This window comes from Gadus chalcogrammus, chromosome 6 (assembly GCF_026213295.1).
Source record: "Gadus chalcogrammus isolate NIFS_2021 chromosome 6, NIFS_Gcha_1.0, whole genome shotgun sequence".
Classification (NCBI taxonomy): Eukaryota; Metazoa; Chordata; class Actinopteri; order Gadiformes; family Gadidae; genus Gadus; species Gadus chalcogrammus.
Window position 1 is genome coordinate 21,396,108 of NC_079417.1, and position 17,097 is coordinate 21,413,204.

Below are 17,097 nucleotides of genomic sequence, written 5' to 3' on the forward strand. Positions count from 1 at the left end.
GGACTTTGATCGTTCCACGCCAAAGATTTAATTATAGTAATTTACCAAAATTGTCGCTTTAAATGTGAAAAGCATTTAAAAGTAAAGCAAGACTGATTGACAAGAAAAACGGTTCAACCGTCGCTGTGGCTCTGCTCATGTCGCCGCAGACAAAGCCTCTTTCACAGGAACACACCGTCGTTCCAGCCCAGGATAAACGTATCATAATAGTGGCTGCATTTCAACCTGGTTGAAAGATTCCAAACGTGTCCTGTCACTCATGTGTCGAACTCAGGTATGCAACTTTCCTTCTGTGAAACGGAAACCAATGCACTCATTTCACAAGTCCCATCATGCAGCTATGTCAGAAGGTACAGATTTTACAGAAAACAACCAAAAAATGATAATAAAAATGCTACAGACATAATGACACCATAAGGACAATCTATGTATAGCAGATTATATATCACACTGGGTATTGTTGTTTCAGGAGAATAGTGTTAATTGACGATTGCAACTCGTGAACGCTTGAAAACGTTGCGCTGAATAAACGCAGTTCTGCGCATACCACTCGGCAGCGGCGCTCGTTCCGAGCCGAGAGGCGTGGCTTGTGTGACGCAGCAGGAAGACTTCCATGCGTGTTTTGGGGTTTTAAATTCCATAGTTTTCAATTGAAAAGTAACGTCCAGTGTCGTCATCTTGACAAGGTTAAGTAAGTCGAGTTTGTATTAGCCTGTACATTAATAATGATGCAATTGCTCTGCCATTCAAAGCATAACGCCTGCTCCTAGAAGGCTAAAAACAACGGATTGCTACGTATCCACACGTGGGTTTGGACCGAAAAACACACCCGAGGTAGAAAATCTGCTATGATCCTTTTCTTAAGAGCCGCCAAACACCAATTGATGGTTCAGCAGACATGATAAGATGATATTACGTATATTTCCATGTTATGTTGATTTTGCAGTATTTGTATCTTTGTGAGCCGCATTACCCTAGCCATTTAGCTGTAAGCGTTCAGTTTGACTCATTCCTTATGTTAAATTGGCAGGACATTATTGTAGTCATACGGTGTTTGGCCGCTGGTTACATCCTCTACCACAACATACCTTTTACAAACCCTCCAATAAGATGTCTGACCACTAACTGTCCCGAACACTACTGTACTTCTCTTCGTCACTTCAGATCAAGGTGTCTGCCAAGTCTACTCACTCATAACAACAATAACAGAAGAAGCGATGTCTTCTAACGACCAGCTGTCCCTTAACATCCACACCGAGACCTTCCCCGACGTCGCCCCCAGGAGGAAGCCTCTCTCCGGCCAGGAGAAATGGCTGTTGGTAGGTTGCAGAGGTGTTCACAAGTGATAAAGGGCATATCAAATCCAAGTAAAGTCTGAAATCTCTGAGCTAGTGGCCAAGTCACTATTCAAGTATCCAATTCATTGTACACTACCAGAGATTGCCCATCCGTCCCTGGTAGTAAGTGCCTTCTAACAACATCAGTTCAATGGTTTGGCTCATTTGTTAAGACCACAGGTTCAACTTGTGGTTTGTTTGTTTGTGGGAACAATTGCAGGCACACTTGTTTGGAATCAAATGGATGTCAATGGTTTGCAGACCATTGACATGGTCTGCAAGTCACAACAAACCGGCCAATTCCTTTAACACAAGCAGCAGTTTGGAAAAGATTGGTCACATCAAGGTAATATTTGTTCAATACTTAAAATAAGGTGTTTGTTCTGTCTGTATCTTCTCAGAAAAAACAGAAGGCAGGGAAGAGGAAGGCCGGGCCGGAGATGAGGTCGATGCCATCCTTCAAACAGAGGAAGACGGAGGAGGAAGAGGCGCCCATCATCTCAAAGGTTAGAGTTGTCACCACACTGGATCATAACCATAAAAGACTGCAGCGCTAAATCAGAAGCTTATCAAACTATAAATAGGGCACTGCGATAAACACGATAATAAGTGTGTCAATAAAAATCCGATTTAATGGCACTCATTACTAACCTTGTTGTCAGATGGCAGCTAGCAACTAGAAGAGCCGATCACGGGACTCAAACTATTGTGCATAAGAAGAACGAGGACGTGCCGTCATTATGTTCAGTCACTGAGATAATCAATGCTCCTGGCCCGCTTCATTGATCTGGGTTACAGGGTAATTACCAGCCTACCCCTCACTGGAGAGCGGGCTTCACTCTCCCGCTCTAGGCTTTAGAACTTGGGATTGAGCATATTTGAGTAGCCCTGTACTTGTCCCTATTCAAACAGCCCGATGTTAGTTGTAACTATTGAACTACCTATAGGGCCCTATCTTGCACCCAGCGCAATTGACTTTCTACACCGACGCATGTATCGTTGCTAGTTTGCAACCTGCGCAAAGCTGATTTTCCCCAGCAGTCAACTCGCGCCACTAAACTTGCACCCTGAGAGGCGTGTCGGCGAAAAGCACAGGTGTGTTCCGGCACAAATGATACATGGTGATATCTTACAGATCGATAAAGCAGTTACAGTCCATTGCGATGTGTATTAACGGGGTCACACATGCATATTATGAGCAGAAGTTGATAACGATAATGTATGCAATGCTGGTAAGAAACAATGTTTGTTAATGTATTGCCGCATATCATTAAATAGACCCACAGTTGCGGCCACAGGACCGCATATGATATGTGTTTTAAGTTTTCTTTGCCGAAATTGACATTAGTAGGACTCGGTAGGCCTATTTCTGAAGTTGTAGAAGAAAAGCTATTCCATGTGTGAATTAGGCCATATTATTTGGCCATAAATTGAGCCATTTGTAGTTTGAAATTAATGTAGTCAGTCATCTGTTTCATCGCAGACTGCAAACGCGCTGTCAAAATATGAACTCGTCAGGTTCAAATGCGCTCATGGCTCTTAAAGGGGATCGGAGACGGCACTCTCATTGGTTTATTGCACGTTGCGCCCAAAACATACCTACGGTTATTCAGACCAACCCATTTGATTTGAAAAATCTGTTAATAAATCCCAATCAATATTGAATGAACAGTATATGCTACTGTTGATTAACAGTTGCTGGAGCTGGAGAACAGCTGAGGTTGTCCAACTGAATGACATTTAAAGCATCAAGCGTCTTGTTCTGATTGCCATGAGCTGTGATTTGAGCATGTTGGTAAATGCTTGACCTTCGTGGTTCCTTGGATTGTTTCAATCCGTGGTTTTTTGTTAATGCTAGAAAAAGGTTGGACACTCTGCATTTTGTTTTTGTTCTTACTTGATCTCCAATAAAAGTAAACAGAAATGTTCATAAAGCTAGAATATTTTGTCCACTGTTGATATGAGTATCAAAAACTTGGCATATGCAGTTTACAGTGCATAAATATTTTTGGGGATAAACTGATTAAATATGGAAAACATGTAATTTATCACGCCTAAATGTTTTATCCGCTTGACAGACCTAACTATAACACAACCCTGTCACACTGAAACATTCACAAACCTTTCACGGTACATCACCAGAAGAATATCAAGAGCACTATATTACTCTACTTCCCAACCATCCAAACTATATCACTACACAACCACATTACACAATATCACAAGCATATCATACTATAGGACAAGATTACAAACCTATCAATACCATATTCCATTATATCACAAACATCACACTGTCCCAACCATATTACACTATCACAGCCATGGCACATTGTGTGTAAACCCTATAGTGACACGATCATAGCTATGTCACACTATCACATTCATATTACACTATATCACAGCCATGTCACATTATTACATTCATTTTACACTATATCACAGCCATGTCACACTGTCGGAACCATAATATTTTACTATATCACAGCTATGTCACTTTCAGTCTAGTCTGCTCCACCTCACGTCACCTGATCCAGAGTGACAGGTTAATACAATCCAAACAGGACCACCAGACAAGTGTTACATGACTTGTGTGTCCCAAGCAGGATCAGGCCCCGCCCTCCAAAACCTCACCCACCGTGACCACACCCCAAGAGGCCCCGCCCACAAAGACCAAGAAGAAGAAGAAACGGGAAGGTGGAGGACAAGGGAGGGGGGAGCAGAAAAACCGGGACGCCGGGGAGAAGGCGGGACACGAAGGAGGCTTCATCAAGACGTCCTCCTTGTTCAACCACAACCCCGACATCCCAGACCTCGAAAGGTGTGTGTGTGTGTGGAGACTTCTTGTCTGTGTGTGGAGACTTCTTGTCTGTGTGTGTTTGTATGGAGACATTGTGTGTGTGTGTGTGTGTGTGTGTGTGTGTGTGTGTGTGTGTGTGTGTGAGGAGAGACATCTTATCTGTCTGTGTGTGTATGGAGACATCTTGTGTTTGTGTGTGTGTGGGGGAATCGCCTTATGTTCGGTTCTCATTCCAGACCGGTGGTTTCCGAGGTGAAGGAGAAGGTTTTCACCACTGACTCTTTCAGCAACCTAGGCCTCCACCCCCACCTGGTGAGACACACACCCACACACACACACCTTGCTTATATAAAGACACACGTCTCCGTGTATGTTCTGAATGCTGATTGGACTCTTTGTCTAGGTGGCGACGCTGGAAAAGGTTCTGGGCGTTTCCACCATGACCAGGTGAGTGATCATCCCTGTCTCTGCATGGTTTTTTAAGTTCTCTGTAGAGAATAAAGTTCAGAAGGCTAATTCGCATAACCAAGTGTTTTTGTGTTTGTAGTGTTCAGAAACAGACTATCCCCGCGCTGATGTCGGGACGGGACGCTGTGGTCCGCTCTCAGACTGGATCTGGTGAGACGTGCACACATACAAACCCTCACGTTTCCCTGCCACACTCCCCTGCATAGTTCTTAGTCTGTCTCTCTGTCTCTGTAGCTTAAAATGTTCTGAGTCTCTCTTGTTCTCTCTCTCTGTCTGTGTGTAACTCTGCTGTCTCTCTACCTGTCCCTCAAGGTAAAACCCTGTCTTATGGCATCCCCATCGTCCAGTCTCTCCAGGCGGTTCTGCCCAAGATTCAGAGGGCCGATGGGCCATTGGCGCTGATTCTAGTTCCCACAAGAGAGGTCCGTCTTGTCTACCTTTGTGCCACATAGGACCGTTTCCCACAGCAATTAGGCTTTTCTAATCCTTCTAAAAAGGTCTGCCTGCTTTTCTAATAAAGAATCACAATTGACAATAAACTATTCCTCAGTTGGCGCAACAGAGTTTCCAGATCTTCCAGAAACTCGTTAAGGTAAAGAGATTATCAATCTTTTTTCCTGTTCTCTTTGCAAGATGAAATCCTGGCAGTTTTCATACTGTTTAGGAGCGGTGGATGGATTTAAATGCTGAGCTGTGCTCTCTCTCTCCCTCTAGCCGTTTACCTGGATTGTCCCCGGGGTTCTGATGGGTGGAGAGAAGAGGAAAGCAGAGAAAGCTCGGTAAGTCCATCCTCCTCCTCCTGCTCTTCTTTCTTCCTGAACCATAATCTTTCTGCGGACTAACATCACTGTTTGTCCCTCTCTGTCGTCCATGCTCCGTCTCTCTCCCTCTCTCTGTCTCCCCTTTCACTTCCTCTCTGGAAGGCTCCGGAAGGGGATTAACATCCTGGTGTCGACCCCGGGCCGCCTGGTGGACCACATCAACAACACCCTGAACATGGTGTTCAGCTCCGTGCAATGGCTGGTCCTGGACGAGGCTGACAGGTACTGAGACCCAGCCTCAGGTTCGCTGCGTTACGTTTATGTATCGTCATATAGGATTGTGTTTTAATTACTGTGTTTCTGTGTGTGTGTAGGATTCTGGACATGGGTTTTGAGAAGGATCTGACTGTGATCCTGAATTCTTTGAACTCCAACGGACCTTCGAGACAAAATGTTTTGCTTTCTGCTACGCTAACGAATGGTATAGGACACACACACACACACACACACACACACACACACACACACACACACACACACACACACACACACACACACACACACACACACACACACACACACACACACACACACACACACACACACACACACACACACACACACACACACACACACACACTTTCTAGACCTCCTCCCCGTCCTCCTATTAGCTACTCGGGGCGATAAGGGAGGTTTGTTGTTTCTCTTTACTTCAACAATATAGTACTATAGTCACACACACAAAGTACTGTCCCGCTCACACAAGGTTTGGTGTTTTGCAGACCTTGCTCGGCTATCTGATGTATGTCTCAAAGACCCAGTCAGCGTCCAGGTCTCAGACCCCAACGCCTCTGAGGTAACCCCCTCCACCGGCAGCTCAACCCAACCCGGCAGCCAATCGGAGAGCTTCTCTGTGCCAGAGGCCTTGAAGCAGCATATGGTGCTGGTTCCCAGTAAGCTACGACTGGTTTGTTTGGCCTCCTTCATCATGGACAAGTGTAAGGTGAGCGAGCCTCTCTTTGTTTCGTACAGATGTGTAGTAGCTACATCTATTTATAACAAAAAGAAAGAAATATACACATGGAAATGTCATCGTTCATCTGTGTTTGTAGATCTGTCCATTTTGTGAAGGGTAAAAAGGTGATGGTATTCAGGTCGATGTACGTGGCAGTCACCAAGTGAAACTGTCGTTGATCCAAGTGTGTGTCTGTGTAGTTCTCCGAGGGGAACAAGATGATCGTCTTCATGGCGAGCTGTGAAGCCGTGGAGTTCCTCCTCAGCCTCTTCAAATCCGTCCTCTGTGGGTCCTCAGCCAAACACCAGCCTCTAAAATTCCTGCGACTCCATGGAAATATGAAACAAGAGGTAAGTGACTCTGCATCCCATTGTGAGGAAACCCTAATCCGAAGGGTTGTCTGCGTTACCTTTTTATAAAGAATTTATAAAAAATATGCTGAGAAATCTGGGAATTGGCCATTGCCTGTCTTACCGATGTTCACTGCATTTGCATTTGTTTGCTGTTCGTGGATTCCATTAACTGGCAGGGATACAGTGGCCTAGCTCGGGTTCATGTGAGGGGAATCAAGCTAGGCTATTGAAACTCGACAAGTCAATAGCGGCCAAGGGAAAACTAATTCAAACCCAGCAAACTCTCCTTCTGGACTCATGTGAATCTTTGTAACGCAGGCAATTTACAGATTTCTCAGCCTACCCCTTTTTAATGTTTGGTTCATTTGATTACTTATTTATTACAAAACGTATTGATGATCTAGAATCTGAGTTCTATCTGTTGGTGCATATTGGGGGAGCATCTCTCTGTTGGACTTACTCGTTTTGTAATGTGCTACAGGAGCGGACAGAGGTGTATGAGGAGTTTTCTGTCTCAAAGTCCGGAGTCCTTCTCTGTACGGTCAGTCAGGACTCCTTTCATCATCCTCGTTATTATTTTTACACTCACTAAGCATTGTTATTATTTTTACACTCACTAAGCATTGTCAAGTAATGCAAATAGTGTGTGTGTGTGTGTGTGTGTGTGTGTGTGTGTGTGTGTGTGTGTGTGTGTGTGTGTGTGTGTGTGTGTGTGTGTGTGTGTGTGTGTGTGTGTGTGTGTGTGTGTGTGTGTGTGTGTGTGTGTGTGTGTGTGTGTGTAGGACGTTGCTGCTCGAGGGTTGGACCTCCCGCAGGTCACCTGGATTGTGCAGGTAACAGCTGGTTCTTGAACCACCCGCAGTCTGAGAACAGCATATCTAGTGACCTGTCCTACCTAGTGCTAGAGCTCAACCCTACAACCAAACATTCCCCCTTTACACACAGTTCTTTCTACGTACATCGTTCATATATTGTATATAAATCAGAATATGGCAAAATATATTTGCCATATATTTGCCATTTTGGCAAAAATATATTTGCCAAAAATTCAGCCATTTGAAGAAAAAAATACGACTAATTTTTGGATTTAACAAAGGTACCATCTCATGAGACGCTTGGGCGATGGCATTTGTTTACATTCAACGGAGTAAGGAGAAAACCTTATGGTATGTTTTCAGTACAACCCGCCCATCTCGGCCGCAGAGTACGTCCATCGGGTCGGCCGTACGGCTCGGATCGGGGCCGAAGGAAACAGCCTCCTCTTCCTCACACCAGCGGAAACCGCCTACATCGACGAGCTAGCCAATCACAACATCAGGTCAGCCACATGATTTCTACCCTGTCCTACCCATAGCAACTCAACTCAACCTAGTTACCTGGCCAGAGTTTTTTTACCTATGATATTTCACTGCCCATCCGTCCTCTCCTGCTGATTGAGCTTTGGGATGGTTTCAGCCTGTCTGAGATGAAGCTGTACGACATCCTGTCCACGCTGATGCAGGACGATGCCTACAAAGGTCGGGGGAAGTACCACAGCAAGGTGGGCACGCACGCACGCACGCACGCACGCACGCACGCACGCACGCACGCACGCACGCACGCACGCACGCACGCACGGTCTTTTAAGTAAATCAGAACAGTAGTCCTTAAGGTGCAATAATAATTTTCCATTTCAAATTCCATATCAGTACATACTAAAAAGGAATACTGGAATCCTGGAAAAATATACCAGGCAGGTTAAACAAACAAGTTTTTTTGAAGAAGTGTGTTACAAGTGGCGGGGCGTGCACCTTTTCATACCGTGCCCGGTATGAAAGGTTTAAAAGACTGGGAATGTTTAAATGTTCTAAGAAACTTAAAACTGGAAAATGTATTTGTTAGAGTTGGATTTCAACTCAATGCAGGATCGCTATTGGAGTTGATCGGACGACCATAGGAACGAAATTAATTGTTGAGAGTGCTGCGGCAGAACGAATCAAGGAATGGGCGCAGTTAACCTCATATTGGCCCAAAGGCAATGCAATGCACTACACAAAGGAGAAAGGCAAGAATATTGTGTGTGTGTGTGTGTAATATAACCCCTTTCCACACAAATTCTCGAAGGGGAGCAATACATATAAACCAACAGTTTTTGCCCATAGAAGGCAAATCCGTTAAACATAGACTGCTAAACAATATCCCCCGACCTCGGAGATGATCAGAACCGACGGTCGGGTGAAATTGATTGAGCCCCAGAATAACAACAGTCTTACTTTTACATGCCCTAGCCCTGCGTGCAGTTGTTAGATTCCACGTAACATGTTTGCATATTTAGTCTTCTTTTCCTCGATTCTCTCAGCATTCCCTTATTAATTAATGGTCTCGGTGCTCAAAGACAGGCGGGATTTCCGACGCTCCTTTTACAGTAAACCACTTTGAATGTTCAAATGGGCCCCAGAGTTCAGTGTCCGTCAGTCCCAACATTTAGAAACAGAATCGAAAAGTCCAAGCGTGAATTGGGTCAGTGGGGATTTTGGGAGAGACTGGAGAAGGGCCTTATGTTTTGAGCCAAAGATATACAGCGAATGATGGTCGGCGACTATCCCCAATGACAAATGTCAGTGTAGGACACTAAAGCGCATGAAACTAAGAAATAATCACATTAATTAATTAAAGTACAATGATTATAGAAATGAAATTTATATTAATGACATGTCGGAACGTTTGAAAAAAGTGCCGCCACTCCGACAATGGAAACAGAAATTGTCGGAGTGGTGGGACGTTTGAAAACAATGGAAGTGTCGCCACTCCGACTATTAGACATCCATGTCGGAGTGGGGGTATTTCGTTCACAGACACCAGAATGAACGCGTTCAGTTACGCTCATCAGGCAGTAATACAGTATGTTCAGTTCACGTTCGCCCAAAATATGAACGAGTTCAATGAACACGTTCAGGCACAAAAATGCACACACAGACACAGACATCTCCTCACTCCTTACGTTATAGCACAATTTAATATCCTCTCTCTCGCTCTCTCTGTATCTCTGTGTCCATCTCTCTCTCTTTCTATCTCTGTTTGTCCCTGTCTTTCTCTCCCTATATCTCTCTGTCTCCATTTCTCTCCCGATATCTCTCTGTCTCCGTCTCTGTCTCTGTCTTCCTGTCCCTGTCTCTCTCTCTATCTCTTGTCTGTCTCCTCGGTGTCTCTCTCTCTTGGTCTCTCCTCAGTCGTCCTCTAGTGCCCTGCAGCAGGAGGTGAGGGAGAGGGCCACTGTTCTGCAGACTGAGTTTGAAAACGCTGTCCACGCCAACCAAGAGACTTTGCAGGGTGCCAAGAAAGGTACACACTCACAAATACACACCGTCACATGCCATGCACATTAGGAATCAAACACACGCATGTACAACATTCATATAAAGCGGGGTGTGTGATCAATAGTCTGTGGTGGTGATGATGATGATGTCAACGGTTTCCCCTCTTGTCGGTGCAGCCCTGCAGTCGTTCCTGCGCTCCTACACGGCGTACCCCACCGCCCTCAAGCACATCTTCCACATCCGATCGCTGCACCTGGGCCATGCCGCCAAGAGCTTCGGCCTGCGGGACGCACCCCAGAGCCTCAGCTCCCACACAGGCTCCGGGGCCCGCCGAGGCGGCAGCAGCAGCAAGCACAACAGGACTGCAGACAAGTAAGACCAGCCGCACACTGAAACGCAAAGAACCACGAGGGTTTCCTATGGTAGCAACCTGCAAGCAACAGCCGAGCAGACTGGAGAGACCTCTTATTGACACTGGCTCTCTATTCTGGTAATACGGCACAGAATGTATCTCTACTTGACCTAAGTAGCCACCAGCATCAGGGGCACTTCCATTCTGCTTCTCTCTCTGTCTTGTTATATACATTATGAATGACAGTAAGACAAATGCAACCCATCTTTGTTGTGGCACTAGTGAGGGTTGCAGTTGGGGTTCTGAAGATGTCTGTGGTTGGTTGGTTGGTTGGTTGGTTGGTTGGTTGGTTGGGAGGAGATGACTGGTAACCAGAAGAATCTAAACATGGAACAGGAAAGGGTATTTTGCAGAGTTCAGTCACTGATGGGGCATTTGTTTCCAGAAATCAACAAACAGATCCTTATTCAGGGTTGGATATGTGTTGTTGTTGTGATGTAACACGTGTGAGCTGTGTGTTGTGTAGCATGAGCATTAATCTTTCATGTCTACTGGTCCTTAAGTCAGAGCCTCATTGGCGGCTGGTCCCTAAAGTGTGTGTGTGTGTGTGTGTGTGTGTGTGTGTGTGTGTGTGTGTGTGTGTGTGTGTGTGTGTGTGTGTGTGTGTGTGTGTGTGTGTGTGTGTGTGTGTGTGTGTGTGTGTGTGTGTGTGTGTTAGGTTTCAATTTATAACTGTATTGATTATTGGCTGTTAGAATTTTCTGACGATTACTGCAGGTGACAGCTGTATAGGTTGAAGTCATTCAGCCATGTCGGTTTTTATTTCGTCCTATATTGCATCCCCTATTTTGGACCAATTACATTGGATTTTTTTTTTTTTTAATATGGCATATACAAGGCAGCTGATTTTCTGATCATTGTAAATGACCAATTGTTAAAGAGCCCCTATTTTAATATCAGGGGCCCTATTTTAACGGTCTGAAACGCAAGTGAGAAGCGGCCAACGCAAGAAGCTTTGTGGGCGGTTCTATGGCGATGTTGCTATTATACCAGCGGATAAATGACTCTTGCGGATGACGCAAATCTTAAAAGGGTTGCCTTAAAGTAGCCTTATTACCCGTAGGTTTGGTTTGGGTGTAACGTGCAATTAACCAATGAGAGTGCCATCTCCCATCCCCTTTAAGAGCCATGAGCGCATTTGAACCTGACGGGTGGATTATGATTATGACTGTGTTTGCAGTCTCAGATGAAACCGATGCATGACCACATGAATTTCAAACTTCAAATGGCTCAGTTGATGGCCATATCATATGGCCTAATTCACACATGGAATAGCGTTTTCTTCTACAACTTCAGAAATACTGAGTCGTCATGTTAATTTCGGCCAAAAGAAAACTTAACACATATATGATGTGTGGTCCTGTGGCCACAACTGTGCGTCTATTTAATGATGTATGGCAATACATTAACAGTATATAACAGTATACATTCTTACCAGTATTGTATACATAATCGTTATCGACTTGTGTTCCTAATATGCATGTGTCCCCCCCATCAATATACATCGCCATGGACAGTATTATGCCTTACGTGTTTAGTTTGCGTGTGCTTAAACAGATGGAGGCACACGCACGCGGCGTGCCCGCATTCATTCATTGTTTTTAACTCTCACTTGCGGTAAAACAATGTTTTCTCACGATCAAATACTCATCAATCCTAAATGTTATGGGCTTGTACAGGATGTCTGTGTCAAAAATGTGTTTGACACAGATGCATTGATTTAAATACAACTTATTAGCGCTGTATCAGCTGTTCTTTCCCAAATAATTTAACCAACGTTATCATTTACCCTAAAAAAAGTTTTTTGTTTTGGAAGGCTGGGATATAGCCTACTTTGCTCAAGTTTATTATTGTTATTATTATTATTTTAACGCATGGCATAGCCTACTACAGTGTTCATTCATGCAGCCCCTATGGAAAAAAAAAAATCCACAATCCACATCATAATATTTCAATAGGCAAATCGTTAGCATGTTTGTGCTTTGTATAGCCTACTGGTGTGTAAGCTTATGTTGCAGTTCCGACCTGCCATGGTACGTCAATACCAACTGCGCTATCCACTAGTGCACTTAGACCAGGTATTTGTCGGTCAGTTGCGCAACTGCTTTATCGATTTGTAAGATAGCACCATGTATCACACGCCTCTGCTTTTCACCGACGCGCCTCTCAGGGCCCAAGTTTAGTGGTGCAGGTTTGCTGCGGGGGAAAATCGGCTTTGCGCCGGGTGCAAAGATACATGTGTCAGTATAGAAAGTCAATTGCCCTGGATGCAAGATAGGGCCCCGGGTGTGAGTGTAACAAGCAGTCTAGCCTTCTACCAGCCTTCCCAGTGGGCTGTAGCTACTGGTAGGCTTATCTATCCGTCAAACTTCTAATTGGACACTCTCACATGTGATATCGACATGTCACAGGGCACATTTGTAAACGCCTTGTAACGGCTAATCACAGACACACCTGGTGGTAGAACAGGTTTTTTTTTTTTTAAAGTACAAACCTAGATTCCAAAATGTGGGGACACAACACAATTAAAATCTAAACGAAAAGCATTGAATTATTTTTCAGCTTCAAAACAGCGAATGAAGTGAATTGTTCCCCTATACCGATGCTGGCCTTACTTGCCGAATTAGGTATGAGTGTCTGCATTGCTCCAATATTTTTTTCCCAACATTGAATACAATTCAGCCAGGTTTAAGTATCCATTTATTCATATTTTACCAAGTTAGGAATTGCTTTAACTAATGTTCAGCTTTAGAAGTAAAGACTTGCTCTGCCTGGTATATATATATCAGCTCTGTAGTTGGTATAGGCCGATGCAAAGACGTAAATTCTGGGTGCCGGTGCTGATAAAGTGGTACCGGTGCTACCCTTAACAGTTGTGATAAATGACATCGTTTGGAGCTAACTGTTGCTGGCCCCCGGGCCATTGCTCCTGACACTGTGCAGCCTGTTGCTGCTGCAGATCAATACAGTTATGAAGATACACCCCCCCCAGGGAGCCCTCCACATGGCCCCGGGCCTGCCTGGGTCTGTGCTTATTGATTAAGGAGTTGATGCTACATGATGGCCTGCTGTGAAGGGAACACACACGCACACGTATATACACGCATACACACGATGAAGGTTCTTGCTTGTAGAGGCGCAGCACCTTAACATTTTAGGAAACGATTATGAAAAATGTCCAACGCATCAATACCGGCATTTTAAATATCCTAGGTATCAGTCATTTCCGCAATATTTAATAATAACAGACGAAAAAGGTAAAATAAATCAGTTCTAATGCAACTTATAAATGGTATTATATAGTGAGCTCAAGTTCTATTCGTCTGTTTTTACTTTTCTTGGTTTACTCTCGAAAAGTAGGTTTAGAGAAGCATACACACATCAACTGCCAGTGATGATGTCCACTGATAGTGATGTATGTTTTAGATCAATTCTTTCCCTCTCCTTCTCCTCTTGTCTCTTAATCTCTCTCTCTCACTCTCACTCTCACTCTCTCTCTCTCCCCCTCATGCAGAGCTGAGATGAAGTTGAAGTTGAAGAGGAGAGAAGCGTCTCTGCTGACCTCTGAGTTCTCCTCGGGGTTGGACGGGATCGACCTTCAGAACACGGAGAAGAAACCCAAAGACAGCGTTCCGTTCTTGTCAGGTCGGGGGAGAGGGGGAGGAGCGGGAGGAAGAGGTCGAGGGGGAAGGGGAGGGGGATGGAGAGGGGAAAGGGGGAACTTCAGGAAGGGGAGCAGGGAGGGCCAGTAAAAGATAGAGTAGTGGGAGTGACCAGCTGGTCCAGTGGACCTCGTGGACAGTCTTTAAACCGAAAGACAGGTTATATTTCAGGAATTGTAAAATATGACATTTGTTGAAAAAAATAAACTTTTTACCTGATGTGATGGATACTTCCTGTTGCATTTTAAAATGTTTATAGGCCTATACAATACTACATTTGAACTGAATTGCCTCATTCTTGACTAGTTGATAACAGAAAATGACGACTACCAACATGGGCGCCGATCACGGGGGAAGGACATGTCCAATATAAATTATTTTCTAAACTTCTGTAATTTAAAATGTATATTTCATAGAAGTCGACTCCACTTTTGAAATGTTTGTCATAAAAGCACGACACCTCTTAGAGGTTTTGTTTATGTACCCCTAAGTATCCTGCTCAGTGGTCTGAACCGTTGCATATATGATTGCCACGTTATGCGTCTTCTAAGCCTATTTTCAGAGAATGAATTGGGCTGCATTTGTGGATGTGTGGCTCCGTCAAATGCGTATAGTGAAGGCCTTAAAGTGATTCATTAATATTTTAAGCTATTACTAATGGCCGTGTCTCTGTTATAGCAGATCATTTGATATATGTTGGTGATTTTATTGATGTCCCCTCCAGAAAATACTTATATCCCCCCCACCTAATGTGTAATGAGAGTTGTACCCTTGACAAAAAAAAAATACATGGTTTGAGATTATCTACTTCTTCTTTTGTGTTAGTTGTATTAACTGTTATATTATGGATACGATATTTCATTAACGGGACGATCTGATTGATTATTGACACACCCAAAGAGAGGGAATGTTTTTGTATCCCATTTTCTCTTTTTCCTTTCAAGGTCGGTATCCCATGAGATATAGCAGGCTATGATCCGTAGTGTGGTCATGTGGTCCATTCCGTCTTAGTGGTTTGTCCAGTCAGTTCAGTGACCGTCCCTCCCCCACCAGCACTTAAAGCGATGGTGTGGATTAATTACCCCTTTTAACAGCATCAATATTATATTAACTAATATTTAATAATTAATCAGATAATTGCTCGCCAAATCTATATTTGACAAATAAAACGCCCCAGCCTTCGGGAGATTTATCTTGACTCATTGCACGTTAACGGTCACATTTTGTTACAAATTGTAAATCCTAAATCTTATTAATTTGTCCGAAACGACTGGGTTCACGCATTCCATTACGGCTTTAGGTCTATTTGAATAGGATTTTCTTTATCTTGACTGATGCACGTTAACGTTACGTGTTTTCTTTTTAGATCCAAACCAAATATGCTTATAATTCGTTTTACCAAGTTATTTTGTTTACTCTTTTGATGTTGAAGAATGAAACATGCATTACACATCCATCCAGACATTTATTTACATTTCGAATGTCATTCTTAGTTTCCAAATGTGAGTTTCAGCAGACAGATATCTCTGAACTCACTAAACAATACAGTGTTCATCAATCCATCGTCATTGTCTAAATGTAGAAATCACGACATTTTTGGGGGCGAACTGAAATGGCCTGTGAAATTGCCTCATTATTCTCGCGATACTACGTGTCATCATGAATGACGGACGAAGTGTTCCTCTGATGCCAGCCGCGCGCCTAACGTGGTCCAGTCCGGGGACACCGCGCGGGAGAGCTCGAGCGCATCCCTCCTCTCTCTGCGTGAAACACCACGTGATGCCAGAGGGGTCGGTGCTGGACGCCAGGTGGAGGTGGGACTGAGGTCCCTCCCTCGTACAGATACAAAACGCCCGCCGCCGGGTCCATGCTCGACATACCGGCGGAATGCTGGTAGAAAAAAGGCCGGGTAGGGACGATCCTCTGCAGGACGGAGTAGCTCCGGTCGTCCGCCAGCGTCTCCGGGCCACACGCCAGACTCAGCCGCTTCCACTTGGTTCTGGTGGGGTGAGAAGAACCGCGATGAACATGAAGAAAACAAAGTGATTTGTTGAATCGTGGCAGTAGCCAACAGTTGTGGTTGGCCAAACCTAAGTGGTTTTAAATAGGATTCATAAGATCGCATAGACATGAATAAACATTTTTAATTTATAGTCTTAAATATTGAACAATCAATGAATAAAAGGTGCCATTAAATGTTAAGAAGACACTTTATCTTGAGATGCTGACCCTGTAGGCGTTAAAAGCACCCTGGCATGTCTGTGATGGGGAGGGGGTCCTGTCCTGTCCTATCACTGCTATAGACCAGTCGCAGCTGACCAGACTGAATTATTCAGCGTCATAGCCAATTGTGTAATTACAGCTCGCAAGTTGAATTATTAATTCGGCATGCTATCTTATAAGATGCATTATTCATGCTGTATGCTTATACGTCAGGCGCCTCATTTTTGCATTGACGGCCAGAGAGAGACAAATCCAAACAGCAGTTGTAGACACACACACACACACACACACACACACACACACACACACACACACACACACACACACACACACACACACACACACACACACACACACACACACACACATGATGATGATGATAATGAAGTTGTGTGTTACCTCCTATTCTGGTACCAGGTCTTGACCTGCGTGTCGCTGAGCTTCAGGGAGGCCGCCAGCTCCATCCGGTCCTGCACGCTTAGGTACCTCTGACTTTCAAAGCTGTGCTCGAGCTGCTCGAGCTGGTGGTCCGTGAAGGCCGTGCGCGCCTTCCGGGGCCTGCGGAACCTCGCGAGGCAAAGCACTGGACTGCGGGCCAGCTCACCTATATGGTTCAAGGAAGGAAATGTGGAGATTAAGTTTAGAATCCCATTTCTATTCAGTTTATTTGCCTTTTTGTGGTTGTTATGAGTGGTATGCATGTCCATATGATTAATATGTATATTTAGGCGCGAGTGCCCTAGGCTGGCAGTGACGCTCATCCATTATTG

General features: G+C 44.4%; 2 protein-coding genes across 4 annotated transcripts in view; one reads left to right on the plus strand and one right to left on the minus strand.

Moving 5' to 3' along the window:
* The first annotated feature begins 564 nt into the window (after positions 1 to 564).
* Positions 565 to 15,283, plus strand: ddx31 (DEAD (Asp-Glu-Ala-Asp) box polypeptide 31). 3 transcript variants are annotated; one of them, XM_056592883.1, is made up of 22 exons: positions 565 to 691; positions 771 to 834; positions 1,165 to 1,319; positions 1,739 to 1,843; positions 3,944 to 4,158; positions 4,374 to 4,449; positions 4,541 to 4,584; positions 4,685 to 4,755; positions 4,918 to 5,027; positions 5,156 to 5,197; positions 5,320 to 5,384; positions 5,529 to 5,648; positions 5,741 to 5,847; positions 6,149 to 6,369; positions 6,582 to 6,731; positions 7,216 to 7,275; positions 7,517 to 7,567; positions 7,913 to 8,052; positions 8,190 to 8,274; positions 9,944 to 10,055; positions 10,207 to 10,402; positions 13,957 to 15,280. In XM_056592883.1, the coding sequence occupies exons 3-22, from the start codon at positions 1,218 to 1,220 to the stop codon at positions 14,192 to 14,194; spliced, it is 2,310 nt and encodes a 769-aa protein (XP_056448858.1). In that variant the 5' UTR covers positions 565 to 691; positions 771 to 834; positions 1,165 to 1,217; the 3' UTR covers positions 14,195 to 15,280. The 3 variants fall into 3 exon arrangements, with proteins under 3 accessions (XP_056448858.1, XP_056448856.1, XP_056448857.1); XM_056592881.1 differs by having other exon boundaries at positions 571 to 834; positions 3,941 to 4,158; positions 13,957 to 15,283; XM_056592882.1 differs by having other exon boundaries at positions 571 to 834.
* A 277-nt stretch (positions 15,284 to 15,560) lies between these two features.
* Positions 15,561 to 17,097, minus strand: part of LOC130384893 (barH-like 1 homeobox protein) — a 3,558-nt gene continuing 2,021 nt past the window's right edge. The window contains exons 2-3 of the mRNA XM_056593291.1: positions 16,727 to 16,931; positions 15,561 to 16,103 (exon numbers count right to left, since the gene is read on the minus strand). Coding sequence (XP_056449266.1) covers positions 15,806 to 16,103; positions 16,727 to 16,931 — 503 coding nt within the window. The 3' untranslated portion in view covers positions 15,561 to 15,805. The remainder of the gene's footprint in view (positions 16,104 to 16,726; positions 16,932 to 17,097) is intronic.